Source organism: Silene latifolia, chromosome 10, assembly GCF_048544455.1.
Source record: "Silene latifolia isolate original U9 population chromosome 10, ASM4854445v1, whole genome shotgun sequence".
Classification (NCBI taxonomy): domain Eukaryota; kingdom Viridiplantae; phylum Streptophyta; class Magnoliopsida; order Caryophyllales; family Caryophyllaceae; genus Silene; species Silene latifolia.
Window position 1 is genome coordinate 2,010,821 of NC_133535.1, and position 16,460 is coordinate 2,027,280.

The 16,460-nt window shown below is 36.9% G+C and overlaps 2 protein-coding genes across 2 annotated transcripts; one reads left to right on the forward strand and one right to left on the reverse strand.

Moving 5' to 3' along the window:
- Window positions 1-6,613: 6,613 nt before the first annotated feature.
- Window positions 6,614-8,760, reverse strand: LOC141607013 (DNA-dependent metalloprotease WSS1-like). Its single transcript, XM_074426390.1, has 4 exons — window positions 8,505-8,760; window positions 8,231-8,426; window positions 7,126-7,539; window positions 6,614-7,030 (listed from the first exon to the last, which is right to left on the reverse strand). The coding sequence occupies exons 1-4, from the start codon at window positions 8,660-8,662 to the stop codon at window positions 6,836-6,838; spliced, it is 963 nt and encodes a 320-aa protein (XP_074282491.1). The 5' UTR covers window positions 8,663-8,760; the 3' UTR covers window positions 6,614-6,835.
- Window positions 8,761-10,457: 1,697 nt separating this feature from the next.
- Window positions 10,458-15,488, forward strand: LOC141604669 (NADH dehydrogenase [ubiquinone] iron-sulfur protein 4, mitochondrial-like). Its single transcript, XM_074423113.1, has 5 exons — window positions 10,458-10,762; window positions 13,131-13,219; window positions 13,527-13,656; window positions 14,853-14,882; window positions 15,185-15,488. The coding sequence occupies exons 1-5, from the start codon at window positions 10,598-10,600 to the stop codon at window positions 15,233-15,235; spliced, it is 465 nt and encodes a 154-aa protein (XP_074279214.1). The 5' UTR covers window positions 10,458-10,597; the 3' UTR covers window positions 15,236-15,488.
- Window positions 15,489-16,460: the final 972 nt, after the last annotated feature.

Consider the following 16,460-nt stretch of genomic DNA (forward strand, 5'->3'; position numbering starts at 1 on the left):
TTTGAAACTTTACATAATCAATAAACATATTGACTAATTGACTAATTTGGACTACCGAAGATGTTTTGGCGTAGTGGAAAAAAAGAGGCATAAACATAATGCATAATAAGTCTTGGTTCTCATTTCTCATCACCTCATCACCGATATTATAATGTTCTTATGGCTCATTTGACACAAAAAATAAAGTCATTAATCCGGACCCAACTTTTAAGTTGGACTAACACTATGACCAAGTGTTGGACACATACGACAAGCCCAAATGTTGGTAGCCCAACTTATAGTTTTCAAATCTGAATAATTTCAGTTTAAAACTCGATGTTTCATAACGGGTTTCTCTTGATTTTTGGACTCATTATGTAGAACGGTTTTATAAGAGAGTTTCCGTTGCAGCATAACTTTAAACTGTAGTAAGTCATGCAGGAAATGAAAGCACAACTCAATAAACATCCGATCAAACAAATACTGAACTGCACCGCAACTAAGCCCGAACCAATAATCTGAACATACTCCGTCTCATTTTTGGAAATCCTAGTATTGATTGTATAAATGTGACGAGTATTTTATTTTATTCAAATGGTAGGAATCCAAATAATGAGAGCGAATATGTTTTAAACAGTCGTTCTGCTGAACTAATGGTGTCTTCAGTCTTCCATAGCTTATCTCTTCCCTTCCTCTCCACTAATGAGCCACCTGCATTCCGGTCATAATACACACGGTTAATTAAAACGGGCCAATGAATTAACAGCACATATGATTGCTTCAACAAGTCCAGGTAGCGGAATTAAAATGAGAACTGTTCCGGGTGTAATTCGGAGCAGTATTTGTTACCACGCAGGCTTTGTAGAATGATGACTTTGCTTGACTCTTCCTTTCGACCTCTCCTGAAACAATGAACAAACTGAGGGCTCGACTTGGCACCGAGCGTACTCACTCCGACGCTCAAGTCAGTTAACTTAAAAGGGATTAAGTTGTGTGTAACTTGGCAAAGTATATTGTAGAGAGATAAGGGAGTTGATACCAGATTAGTGTATTGTGAGATGATTAGGTTATATTTCGGATCCTTTCCTCAATGAGGGTTGAGGAGTATTTATAGACTTTCACCTTTTGTCACGTAGTGGCCAAGTGGCCAAGTGGCTAGTAGGTGGAAAGACTGATCTACCCTCGGCCGAGGTACCCATGGCAGGCCGACGGGCCCTGTTGACTCCATGCCGAGGGGTCTTGGATATGAGTACGCGGATATGTGCCCCGGCTGGCTAGTTGTCCTAGCCGGGACCCAAGTGCCAGGCCGACGGGCTGCGTCGGTTAGGCTGTCTAAGTCGTTGACTTGTTGTGGATGTCTTTGACCTTGGTCAATATGTTGACTCGGTCAGCGGGTGCAGAATATGCCCCATCAATTTGCCCCCAGCGTAGTCTATGCCGTGGTATGGGCTCCGATGTGTGTTGAGCGTATATTCTGCGCAAGTAAAAATTTCTGCCCCGGCTAATTTATCTTCCTCGGCTTTCTTCTGCTTAGGCGCCAATTGTTCCACAGACGGCGCCAATTGTTCCGGGTGTAATTCGGAGCAGTATTTGTTACCACGCAGGCTTTGTAGAATGATGACTTTGCTTGACTCTTCCTTTCGGCCTCTCCTGAAACAATGAACAAACTGAGGGCTCGGCTTGGCACCGAGCGTACTCACTCCGACGCTCAAGTCAGTTAACTTAAAAGGGATTAAGTTGTGTGTAACTTGGCAAAGTATATTGTAGAGAGATAAGGGAGTTGATACCAGATTAGTGTATTGTGAGATGATTAGGTTATATTTCGGATTCTTTCCTCAATGAGGGTTGAGCAGTATTTATAGACTTTCACCTTTTGTCACGTAGTGGCCAAGTGGCTAGTAGGTGGAAAGACTGATCTACCCTCAGCCGAGGTACTCATGGCAGGCCGGCGGGCCCTGTTGACTCCATGCCGAGGGGTCTTGGATATGAGTACGCGGATATGTGCCCCGGCTGGCTAGTTGTCCTAGCCGGGACCCAAGTGCCAAGCCGACGGGCTGCGTCGGTTAGGCTGTCTAAGTCGTTGACTTGCTGTGGATGTCTTTGACCTTTGTCAATATGTTGACTCGGTCAGCGGGTGCAGAATATGCCCCATCAAGAACAAAGAGCCCAAAAATGTGCAAGAAATGGCTAGTTTTAAGTAAGAAGACCAAGTAGGCAAAGAACTGAGATAATATCCAAGCCTAAAAACCTCGATCATTTACCTACGTTGTTTATGGTTAAGTTTGGTGATTTATGGAATTTTATTGCTAATAATTATCATATTTTGAATAAAAACAGAGTCTAAAAGCTTAATTTTGGTTAAAAGTTAACTAAAATTAGTTGCTTATCATTTATGGCCATGAAAATTTTATGTAGTCACACATGCATAGTTTACTTAGTGTAAGTAAAATTTCGGAATTAATTAGTTAATTTTGCATGTTTATTGAGTTTTATATGATAAATATCGATAATAGTGATAATTTTTGTGAAAAATTATAAAACGAAATTTTCAGGGGCTAAGAAAATTATAAATGGTCGCATGCATATTTTAATTTTTATAAGTAAAAATTTAGAAATTAATTTGATTAATTTTGATGTTTATTAGTTTTTATTCGATAAAAACCGATAAATTGTTATTGTTTTTGTCTCAAAATTTATTCAAAATTTTTGGGTCGTTTTTTTGCCATAATATGGTTCTGGAAATTGTTCCAGAATGTTAAAAAAATTTATTTTAATTTTTTCATAGTTTTATGATTAATTTGGAATTAGTTTATAAAAGTTGTAAAAAATGCGATTAATTTGTCAAATTAATTGAAATCAGTTTTGTGAGCAACATTTTCGAAATTTTTATATTCTTGGAAGTGTTCTAGAATATACCATAATTTCATTTTAAATTTATCATGAAGGTTATGATTGGTTTGGGTTTATTTCATAATAGTTGTGATTAAACCGATAAAATTAGCAATTAGAATCAAATTAAACTAATTAGTAATCAATAATTAGTGGGGACTAACTTTTTAGTTCTAAATAAGTTTAGATAATTAGTTTGATTAGAGACGGATCTCGGGATCATTTATATAATTTAGGTGAGAGGTCATTATATAAATGCTTAACTAAACTTGTTTAAATATGTTTTTCAAGAGTTTATTTACGATGAATGTTATATTTCCCATTTAATCCGTTGTTTTATTTATATCGCGCAATGACTAGTATTTTAACGCTCCTCACTCTATAAAGTTAGAACTCCATTCTTTCACTAAAGGGTTTTTCTAGAATTTCGATTGTGCGGCTTTTCTCCGAGAAACCACTATAGCCAGGGGCGGATCCAGGATTCAAATCTACGGTGGGCTAACAAATTTACTCGTTGGAAAAATTTTCTTTCTAAAATGCTATATAAGACTCGGAATTGATAATTATACGTGGTTTACCCTAAACTGCTTCATTTTAACATATTTTTCGTGATATTTGAAGCAACAATAATTTTAAAATTATGAGATTTTTTGAGACATTATACTACGAATTACTTTAGTTTTTGTGCATTAAATAAAGTGACTATGAGTATGGGGTACTGGAGAGGACACTTTGTATAAGAAGTATAAAAACCTCTAACCCAAGTAGCAAGAAATGTAAGGATACCATCATACAACTACTACAGTCTACAACAAAAAATAAGTGTAAAAATAAGATAAGTATAAATACAAACAAAAAAGTTGGAAATTTCTCCCTGTTGAGTTTCGAACCTACAATCAAAAGAATAGGAGACAAGTATTCTACCACAAGACCAAGTGTATCTTCATGCTTTTATGTTACACCTTGTTATATATATTTTTGTTTCTTCAGAAAAGAGGTTGGGCTCCAGCCCATAGAGCCCTTGGGCTGGATCCGCCTCTGACTATAGCTAAAGATAAATTAATTTTTCTTTTTGATCCTCCTTAATGCCGTTGTAATAGTTTCTTATGAAGAGTATAAATGGGAGTTATGCTTAGTCAGAAAACGTTTTGATTATAGCAACAATATCTTCTTTACAACCACGATACTTCGATCTTATTGCTCACGAGATACATTTGTTATCACATACTTAAATTGTTTGAGTGCGTAGAAACGTTGGAAAGAATTGGTAATTTAATTTGTTAGAAATTATGATTGACCAATTATCACTATCACTTCATGAATGGTTTAACCCTAATGAGGGTAAACTAAGAATAAAATGAAGAATAGTCTTCATGAAATTCATTGTCTGCTTGTTTAAGCAGAGACTCTTAGAAGTGAGTGGGAGCTCTAAGAGAGATGTATTACTCTTAATTGTTTAGAATAGGACGAGGTTCAATAAGGAAACTGGTTTGGTCATGGTATTGGTACATGACAAGGGTAAAAGCAAAGCTATTGTGAATAGCAACACCTAACGCAAGAAAGGTTCCAATCCCGACCAATATTGTTTCTAATATGAAAGTGTTCGACAGTGGATGAGAAACTACCCCATATATTTTGAAGAATAAGGAAGTTGGGTGTGTGACACCTAAAAGTACCTTCATCTCTAATATCTATATGATTGACATTAATTATTCTAAGACCACTTCGTCGATATTTGATACCAGTGGTGGTTCTCATCATTGTATTTGATACAAGGGATGATGATCATGTGACGACTAGTCGAAAATTAATGTCGACTTTCACATAAAAAATGGAATTAGAGTAGTTGTCATTTCATTAAGAGATATATAAATGTTAGGGATATTCTACATGACACTCCTTAATTTTTCGACTTTCTACATGGTACCCCTAGACTTTTTAAAACATACATGGTACCTCTAATTGTTGTCATTATATTTAGTTAAGTCTTGTTAAACCCTAATTTTGGGAATTGGGGATTTGTATTAGTTTTGTGTGGTTAGTGATATATGTAATGTTATGTTAGGAGGAGGATTCGTAGAGGAGGCTTTTTGTTAACAGCTGTTGAGATCGTCTGACTGTATTGCTTTCCAGGTAGGGTTTTCCCTACTCAGTATTAGTCCCATAATGTGTTGTGGTGATTTGTGATTGTTGAATATTATCATACTCGTATTGTGACGGTTGTTGGATTTGGTTGTTGATAGTAGTTGTGATTGATTGTATCTGTCTGTGTTCTTCGGGGTGCGTCCCTGGCTGAGTGGAGTCACTTGCGGGAGTGGCTTCACGCCCATGATTCGCCTTCTGTGGAACCCGCCACAGAAGGGATGTGCACATTAATGGATTTGGGTTTATCGCTCGATGGAGATGAGCGGGGCTTAGGTGGGAACGGCTGCGGTCCCCCACTGGCGCTGAGGAGTAACCTGTTGCGATGGGTACTCTGGCAGGGCTACACACTTTAGTGTGTAGTCAGTATGGTGGAGTTGATGATGAAGTTCGGAGTATATCTGTGACGATTGAGCTGTGTTGTTTGTTGTATTGTTGAGTTATATAAATTGTGTGATTAGTACTGACCCCGGTTATTGTTTTAAAAACTGTGGTGATCTATGCGGAGATGATGAGCAGTTATTGAGCAGGTATGAGTAGAGAAACGTGGGATAGCTGGGATGTATCACCTTCAGATGATAGAGTCTTCCACTGTAGCTTGAGTAGTTTGTCAGACATTTCAGTTAGTTGATTAGACAGTTGTTTTGAGAATGTGTAACCCGTATTTTGGGCATTTGGTTTTGGATTGTATTCTTTCACTAAATTTATATTATTTAAATGTTGTTTCGTTATTGTCTTATGATTATCATTGCCTCGGGAAACCGAGATGGTGACATCTCTATACCTAAGTGGTCCTGGTAAGTCACTTGGAATATGGGGGTGTTACAGTTGTGGTGGTAAGGGAGGCCGTGGTGGTAACGGCGGCCGTGGTGGTGGTGATGGCGGCAATGGCGGTGACGGTGCCGTGGTGGTGACGGTGGTTGTGGTGGTGACGGAGGCAATGGCGGTGACGGTGGCCGTGGTGGTGACGGCGGTTGTGGTGGTGACGGAGGTGACATCGTCGTTAGGGTGTATTGACAATCGATTTCATAATAATTATATATGACTATTTATTTGTAGGGTTTTATTTCCATGTTTGTAAGCTCATCTCTAATTTGTGATTTAGCCGTCGAAATTCCTAATCAAATCAAGTCTTTTTTATACATCTGTAAGCTCAAGATTCTATCAGTTAAGGTAGTTTAGTTTACGTGGGCGTTGTTCAATGCCGGTACTTCCTCCTTTCAAGTCATTTTTATACGTTTATTCAGATGTGTATTTTGATATTATTCAAATCGCAAGCTTATGCAAATTCTCCTACAAGTTCATTGTTTATTTTCAATTTACTTTAAGAATGTAGTTTTTTAGTACGTAAGCATTGCACTAGGATTCGGTCTAGGTTATGCCCTAGGACTCACGCACTTGCTAACTTTTGCCCATTCACGGCTACATATACAGGTAATACGGCCTACAGCTAAAACAATGGGCACACGCTTCTATCGAGAAAATTCTTAGGTACATCTAGTATACGTCTATAAATGCAATAAGTCAATCGACCATATGACCCAACTATAAAATGCATACAACGGCTTTATATGAGTTTTTGTCCTCGTCCAAAATCTGGACATGTAGTAATACATACAGTTAAAATTTGGATTTCTGCAGTAAGCCGTCGTACGGAAAAAAATAGTAGTCCAAGAATGCAAGATGAATATTTGCAATTTCAATTTCATGTCAGATTACATGATCGCTACTTCAATTTATTTTTTGGTGAAAATACATGATCCAAGAACACAATATGGTGGAAGTCATGAAAGCCATGACCGAAGAACAAGTTTAACAGTAGCTGTCAAGTGCCAAGATTAGGAGGCAAAGCCGAGAAAGAAGGACCTCGAGAATATCTCCATTGGTCGCAAGCTTCGCATTTGTCTAAGCTAATGCTATTTTGTAATGTACAGAATCGACAATTCCAAAATTTATATTTCACTGTCACATCGTCTTTTGGCTTCAGAGTTTCACACGCTTCACATATTAGAGCCAACGCCTGCAACAAAGAAAGATATTCAATGCACGCTGTTGAATGATGAGTCTGTCATGTGTTTTACAAGAGAATAACTGTTAATAATAAGGATCACTTACCGGATTTAACAGCGTGCATTTTTCACAAGTCCACATGACAGACTCATCATTCTTGTTTTCAGAAATATGATTGCCACGGGATCTTTTGCTCAGCTCTATTTCTTCAACGTCGCTGGTTAAATCTATAAAGTTGCCGTCACCATAGCTAGAATTACTCCTCCTTTTCCGAGATGTCCTACTAGAGGAGGAACTTGAACCAGGGACACTTTGACTTTCCCTATCCAATGCTGCTATCGTTTCAACATTTAGTCCTCCGTTAGAAGCAGCAGATGCACACCATATTTCGTCCTGAAATCTCCTTTGAGCTGCCATAGCAGCAGCTTCAACGGGACTTAACGCGCTCATTATGCTCTTATCACCACCAATACGTCTGCCTGCGCCAATTATCCCCATCCCAATCAACTCCTCACATTCCTGCATTTCACAACAGAAAATCCCGTGGGCCGGCCCATTAGGCCCGTTTACTATTTAATATATAAACTATAAACAGCTCAAAATATAACGAAAATATTTATATATTGGATACTCTTATATATTTTAATTAATAAAACATCTAAATTGAAGTTTCGTGTTACAGCCCATGGGCCCGCCCGACTTTAAACAGGTTAAAATATAACGAAACTATTTATATACACAAATTGTTCTATAGGACCATTTTTAGCAAAAGACTAGTCTAATGACACAAAGCTCAATTAAGTAAGTTAATAAATGTGTAAAAAAATTGTTTATTTTTGTAACATAATACTTTATCTTGATAACTTGCATATTTAAATATGTCGGTATTCATTATAAGATATCGCGTAATCAAATAGGATGCTCCTATAGGAGAGTTGCTGATTTATATATTGCATACCTTATATATTTTAATTAATAAAACATCTAAATTGAAGTTTCGTGTTACAGCCCATTCGCCCATGGGCCCGCCCGACTTTTGACTAAAGGATAATTGGCCCATTATTAAGGCCCGGCCCGCCCACTAAGGTCTTAACGGGCAACTTTTTCTTTCACAGCCCGGCTCATATTCGGCCCAAACCCGCATTTGAACAGCTCTAACGCAAAGTAAAGGTATGGCTAATACATACGGAGTACTTGCCCTACTTGGTACCTGTCTAAGTTGATCCAAAAGGTTATAGAAACTGGCATTATGACGAGAATAGGCATTATGGCATAGTTCATGTAGCATTATATCTACAACTTCATTATATGGGTAGAATTCCAACTCATCTTCAGGCCTTCGAATCGACAACTTCACTTCACTTCCAGCACCAACATTTAATCCCATAAGGTCCATTCTCTTAGTACTGCAAACAATCCAAAGCTACATTATGCGACACGCCAATTACTAAAATTCATATAAAACCGTCTTACAAGACACTTACTAAAATTCGGAGAGGAGTTTGACATGCCAATTATGTTTACGCATAATGGGTTGCACCTGTTTTGCAACCCGCTCCAATATCTTCTGCGCTTCATCGTGTCTTGGTTTTTTTTTCAGCACTTTTATTTCCCACACTTTATTCAAATCACCCTCTTCCATTTTAACACTAAATTTATTTGATTTATTTTAGGGTTTGATTGCGAGATGAGTTTTGATTGATTTGGAAGAAATTCATAAAACGATATTTGGTTCAAGGTTTTGTGTATATATACTAATAGCCGAAAACCCTAACAGTCCTACACTTAAGGTAACTGAATATACACCAAATAATATCGTTATTTTTGTTTGAAGGGGGCATATATATATATCGTTATTAGCTATTTATAGAAGACGATAAACATCATCAAATATTCATATGTTTATGTTTATATTATGCTACATATTTAGTATTCTATTTTTGTTATTAACCATATAATATTTGTTGTTTGACTACAGGCCTACCCTCCAATTGCTAAAAAAAATTTGTGCGATTACGACAATTTTTTAAATCTTATTTAGTTATAATTAAGATATAATGTAAATAATAACTATTTTATAAAAGTTTTTACTAACCGTTTTGGTGAAAAACTAAACTTAGAAAGATAAATTAAAAAAACATGGAAATTAATAATGACTAAATCAACCTTTGCGAAAAAATTTATCGAATAAATTATGGTGTAGCCGGTTAATGCATTAGCGGGGCGGGTACGGTTTTATATTTCCACCCGTTGTGGCGGAGATGGTTTTAGAAACTTGTAGGGTCTTGTACCCGTCACAGGTGGTGGGGCGGGGACGGGTACGAGTTTTTCTTGGTGGGTATGGGTACGGGGGAGCCTATATCCACCACCGCCCCGCCCCAATGACATCCCTAATATTATTACCCATTACTTATTTGCCTTCTTCTTACCCTTAGTTTCTTACATGCTTGCATTTAATTGTTTGGCTTATAATTTTGAAATATTTACCATATTAGATTGCGAGCACATTCACATAAGTCGAGGATAGTTGAGTGATTATTTACAAAAATATCATTTCACATAAAGTTGAGTTTGAGTGCCCCGTGAGAGTTCATAAGTCAAAAGATCATGCAAGAGTTTAAAAGTTCATTCAAAGTCTTTCATGCTACGCCGTCGTGTAAATCTCATCCATGTTCTTACTTTATTCCATTGCCCATGTTGACTCGGGTTTTAAAATCATTATGCTTAGCTTGTTTTGGGATATTGCATTAGATGAGATATGGTTTCTTGCTTGAGGACAAGTAAGGGCTTAGCTTGAGGGAGTTTGATAAGTCCAAATTATATACATTTTAACCTCTAATTTTAGCTCCATTTTATATGACATTATGCACCGACCTTAGTGACTTTGAGCTAATATTGCTTCCTAGTTGTATTTTGCATGCTTTGTCACATTTTGTAGGTTCATGAGCTTTTAAGAACTTAATCCTACACATTTGTAAGAAACTAGAAGAAAGCTAAGTTAGATAGCAAGAATGAATGCATGGACTTGTATGTGCAAATGCTATGGACTAAATTTTCCCAAAGTTTATTCTTAAACCCGTCTCATTGTATGTTTGTGTTGAGCAATTTTTATAGCACAAATTCTTATTTGTGACGGATAATATCCGTCACAAGCTTGTAACGGGTCAAATAAAATATCACTTGGGTAGATAAGACAAGTTATTTGTAATTCTCTAGACACCATTGTTTTTATCTTATTTACCCCAAGTGGGTGATACTTAATCACAAGCTTGTGATGGATATCCCATCACAAAGAAGACTCATCGTCCGGATCGCATTTGGACAACATCTAACGGTTCTAAATTTACACATAAAGATAAAGGAAAATGAAAATAAGAGGGAAAATTATTATTTTAAAGAGATTGTAAGAGAAAATGGAGAGAAAGGAAATGAAGAGTATCCGTTTCCGTTTTTTTTTTTATACTTGAACCGGCAAAGATTAGTCATCGTCCCTAGGATTTGACCCTCGCTTACTACTAGTTGCGATTGCGAAGTACTTATTCCAATTTCTCGAGACGAAAGAAAAAACCCGATAACAATGGCGATCTCTCTGCGAAGAGCAGCCATGAAAATACCTCGAATCAATGTACCTTCAATCTTATCTTCTAGATCCTTCTCTTCGAATTCCGACGCCATTGTTGAGCTCCGAACCGGTGAGATCGGTAGGGTTTCCGGCATCCCCGACGAACACCTCATTCGCCGTGTATGACTGTTTTTCTCTTTTTTAATTTCTGTAAAATTCATGTATTTATTTGTTTGTCTACTGATTGTTAATTGATTCATCGATTATGCGCGTTTCAAGTTTCGATTACATCTCATTTTTTAATTAGTTGCGTTTTAATTGAGAATTCTTAGTTTAGGTTTTTCTACTAATTGTTAATCGATCGATTAATTACATTTCGAGTATCGATTATAGTTCTTTTGTTTCATGTGTGAATTCGTTGCCTATTAATTGAGCATATTCTTTGTTTTCTAGTATTGATTGTTGATTGATCGATTGTGCGCGTTTCGAGCTTTGATTTTCAATTGCAGTTCATTTATTTAGTGTGTGAATTGGTTGCCTATTAATTGAGCATATTCTTAGTTTTCTAGTATTGATTGTTGATTGATCGATTGTGTGCGTTTCGAGCTTCGATTTTCAATTGCAGTTCATTTATTTAGTGTGTGAATTGGTTGCCTGTTTATAGAGAATGGCGTAATTTTATTTGTTTCAAGTTTGAACTACAGTTCTTTTGTTTCATTTGTGAATTATTAGCGTATTAAAATGAAAATGGCGTATGTATTGTAGGCTTGTAGTTTGGCATTGCCGCGAGAATATGCATTTTGTTAATGATGACCTATTGACCTCCATTATTTGTGAGCTGAGTTTAGGGTTTGAGGTGATTGTGTGGCTGTATATAGGCATCGAAATTGAAATAACCTAAACACCTCGAGCTTTTGGAAAATCTGACACATATTGCTTTCTTTGATTACATGTACGCTGTACATGTTTTATTTTGACCTGATTTGTGTAGATTTAGTTTTTAATTTCTGTCTTTTGGAAAGTCTGGCCTGGTTTGCGAGTAATCGTTGCTGAAGTAACTGTTTGCGCACGACAATCATGGAGCCTAAGTCCCGAAAGAATTTGGGTCGCTTCGGTAAATCCAACATGAACCTTTGTAAGGAATAGTGAGAAAAGTTGACAAGATAGGAGAAAATAAACGAGTCAAATTGTTAAGGAAGAATGATGATTTCAGTAGGTAAAGCACGAGAGTGATTGGGTGAAATAGTTACAAACTCCCTCACGATGTTCAAATAATTTCTATACATGCACTCTCTCCGCCCTATTCAATAGCAATATTCTCGCCAATCCTAAGTAGACCATGTCACTTTAATCGCTTTCATTCAAGTATTATTAGATCTCCATCTACCTCTTAACAATGCTTTAATTTCTCCGCCCTCCATCCTCTTACCTGATGCATTACGTGGTTCTCGTTTCACATGTTGGAATCAACGTACGAGTCTTTGTCCGACAACCTTTAGTTCCTAATTCAAATAAAAATTACTTCACTCTTTAGATTATGTGGCCAATGTTATCACATTTTAGATAATAAATACTCACTCCATCTCAATCAACTAGCTCCATTTTTCAAAAAAACTTCCTCACACAAAATAGCAAATGACGCTAATTAAGTAGGAATAGGAGAGAGTATTGGATAGTAACTTTCATTCCTGGCCTCCCGCTAAAATACTCGTACAGCTACTTCACTATAATAGCAAAACTGGAGAAAAAAACACAATTCAAAGATTGATAGAAGAAACTCAGTGATTCACTAACTTTCTTCAGCCACTGTACTAAATTTGTAGGAATTTTTGCAAGAATCCTCATGTTGTCTAATAGATACATCCAATCACGCTCCTGTTGGCTGTTGCCTAAGAACTTTGCCTCGTATAATTATTGTTTACGGTTTTTTTCAGAAAACAAACAAACATCTTTGTGACCTTTATGTCATCAATATGTCAGATAAAGAAGTAAAAACATTTTAGATGTAGAATTCAAGTGTGAAAGATATCTCAGTTTTTGTTAATTATTTCAGTTAGCTTCTGCACTTACATTGTGGTAGAAATGCAGACTCCACGGTCATATCTGGGGGAATGGTGATGTGGTGATTCCGAATTTTAATATCATTTCTCTTTGGTGTTTGGCTTTGGGTACGATTTAGGATGGGTAAGACGATTTTACACCTTTAGGGCATCCTATCTTAATCCTCTTACCCCTTGGCGATGTATGATTACGTCTCATTTTCAACTGTATCCATGGCGTAAGATGTTTGTCAGCTTTATGATCATTTTCTTCTTGTTTTCTGTAATGTTGAAACCATCTGGTGGGTTACCTACATGATTATGATGGGTTTTTCTACTCATGGGAATGTATATAACTAGTTTTATCTTTATTTCATCACGGGGTTATCATTACTGCCATGTTGGATCTTTAGCTTTCTATGTTTAAGTTTCAGAAGGAATTTTTTCTTCCTGAGTGTCCTTGAAGGTTTTAAGAGTACTTTTTCATATGTCTTAAATTGTGAATGCAGGTTGTGATTTATTCACCTGCTCGTTCTGCATCGCAGCAAGGTGCTGGGAAAGTAGGGAGGTGGAAAATTAATTTCCTTTCCACACAAAAGTAAGTGGTTTGATTTATTGTTATAGCCTACTACATAACTCGTTTTATTAAGGAATTTATATATTTTCTTTTTGAAAGAAACCATATTAGGAAAGACATTGAGCAACATGTTTTTTTTTTGTGTAGTTTTTGTGTTTGTTGGGTGGTGTATCTTTGGCTGGATTTCTGTGTTGAAGGACAATAATTTATATCTTCTGTATTGAAAATATTTAAGTAGAGGGTCTAAAAGTGTTCCTAGATCTCTAGCATACCAGTGGCAGATTGACGTCTGATTCTCTTCGTGTATCCTTGTTGAATGACGTTATAGATGGGAGAATCCGTTGATGGGGTGGACATCCACAGGAGATCCATATGCCAATGTTGGTGAATCAGCACTTACTTTTGAAAGTGAAGAAGCTGCGAAAGCCTTCGCTAGGAAACATGGATGGCAATATGTGGTATGTTGGTCCTTCCTTGACCATACATCTGAAATGCGCTTTTTTCTGTCCAATATGATAATTTCTGTTGGTCGATGTAGTATGCCTTATTAGTAACTTTTTTGATAGGAAAAATAGTATTTTTCTTAAAGAAAATAATCATCAGAAAAGGTGATTTCATTGTCTTGTTAGAGACGAGTGTGCCGTTGCTCATTTTTTTTCTGTTCAAGTCCTGTATGGTTTCTTAGCGTATTGTCAAATTCTGCAAAATGGAAGGGTTATACCGCTTAGACGTGCAATTTTGATATATAATACCAGAAGGAATTTTGGTTAAAATGAAGAGTTGGAAGCATAATGAAGTATTTTGTATGGACTATAGAGTATGACAATAGTGGCTACTGAGTAGTGTTCTGATTTCCATGTTAGGGAACACGGGAGAGTTGAACTAACTTATTTTTGCTATTTATAGCTTGTATGTTGTATGTGGAAGCTCTGAGGTGGTCATTCAATGTGTGAGGGACCGAGTAACTTCAGCCAATCAATATTATAGGGCATTTATATGTATTGTGAGGTTAATGGGATCGTTTTGGAATATGTATGTTTTGCATTGTCGTACTTGTGGTTTCATGCAAGTATGCAACATATAAATATTCTGACACGTGTATTTTTAACCATTTGGCTTTTATGTTGTAGCACGATTGACATGCAGTATTCGATGATAAACCTTGAGAATTTGAACAAAGGAGCACTTGACTAGGACGATACAATAGTTTCATAAAGTAGTTTCATAAAAATTTCTTCATTTCGAGAACACTGTCTAACAGCTCAAGAGATCATATTCTTCACTGCTAGGTTGAATAAATATAGTATTAAGTGTGGTTTTTAACCTGAAGTTGACTTACTATCTTTAAGCCCCAAGTATTAACCATTCAAATGATGTAACCTCTGTATCGTGAAATATAATAGGTTAACGGTTCTGGGGATATGTTCCTCTTTATTAGTGAATTTATCTCAGCCTCCTCTTACATAAATTCTAACTTGCCCTCGCAACTTTTAGTTATAAGCTTTTATTTGTGCATGGCTGATTGTGAGAGCTTGCAACACGTTGACATAGTTAATTTGATGAATTACATTGTCCTTGGTGAACATACATCTTTCACTTTTACTGCTTCTCTTTGGATTCCCCGAGTTTGACTGATACTTGATCATCTGTGCAGGTGAAGAAGCGTAACACGCCTCTTCTGAAGGTGAGATGATTATTACAGCAGCCGATAAATTCTATTTTCTATATCCTGCTATTTTTGGGAAGACTTTGTTCTCTACTATAGTACTACGATATCCAGTCCTTGTACTTCATCTTATTGCGACATTCTCTTATGTTTTCTTGCGCCAAGCATATGAGATTTCTAATTACACCTGAGGACCATAACTTTCAACAAATTAAAAATGTGATGTAGTTATCCTGTAACTAAGATCAATTCCATCATACTTTCCCTCTCCGAAAACCATGACAGTTTATTGACCCGTAAATTTTGCATTTCATTTGCAGCCGAAGTCTTACTCTGACAACTTCAAGTGGAAGGGTCCCCCAATGCAGTAATTTTAGAGTTCGGAACTCTACTGTCTTGGTGAAAGGCTTTGTTTTTATCATTGTTGTTTGTTGTAATTGTTTAGTTCCCTTTGCTGCAATAATTTTACTGCATTGCTATTTACACAGTGCAGCAGTGAAAGATCGCTGACATTTCTGTTGTACCCTTGATCGATTATCTACAACTGACGAGACATTTCTGGGTAATTCCCTTTCTCGAATGACATAATGTGAATTTATGAGCATCCAGTGACATTTCTCTTAATTTTCTACAAGTGGCAAGACATTTCTGATTATTTGCGCCTTTTTGAGCGAAATGATGTCAAAATATACGAGCCATAGCAGCTCAGCGTCTTCATCATGCAGATTATCCTCTTGCCTCTGCAATTTTCTCAAAACGCCTTTGTGCTTCTACTTTCAGCTTAATACATATTGTTGGAGTGATACGCTCAGAAGTCAGAACCAGTTTATATGCGTATCGGGGAAAAAGGGGAAACTCTTCACCTGTTTTCCGGTGAGATCTTCAGTGACTTGTAACTTGCTCAAAGTTAGGGCGTCACAGTTTGTCTGTCAATTATTTTTATCTTTGGGACATGAAAAAATATTCTATTAGCCATGCTTATTGAGGTTTAGGTAGCATCAAAACGGACATGGACACGGACACGACACGGACATGTGACACATCTTCTCATAAAATTTAGGACACGGGACAAGATCTCGTATAAGATGGGAATAAAAACAATGAAGTAAACAATTCACTGCGTAACGAGTATGGGTTGAGCTATATTCTTCTACGGGCCAATATGAAAAAGATTGATGGCAAATAATTACAAGACTCAAAATATGATATGAACCCAACACAAAGTAAACAGATTTGTGTTGAGAGGTTAAGAGCATTCGCAAAGGAGGGAAATAAGCTCCCCTTTTGCCTTCTCTTTCCTCAAATGAGCAACCCCATCGTTGCACCAACCTCCCCATTTTTTGGGGTTCCACTGTTTTTAGGGAAGGTCCCCAACAAAAAAGTAAGACAATTTTTGTTACTTTTGGGGAGCTTCCCAAATTTTTGTGTGTGAATTGGGAACCCTTTTTGCGATGATGTAGTTATGAAATGGGAAGGATAAATGGAAAAGTTAGTGGAAAATGAGGTGGACGAATAAAAAAAGGAAAGAGAAATTATGGGGAGCCTCACCTTTGCGGATGCTAACCATTTATGTAAGTGAGTCGACATGAACACAAC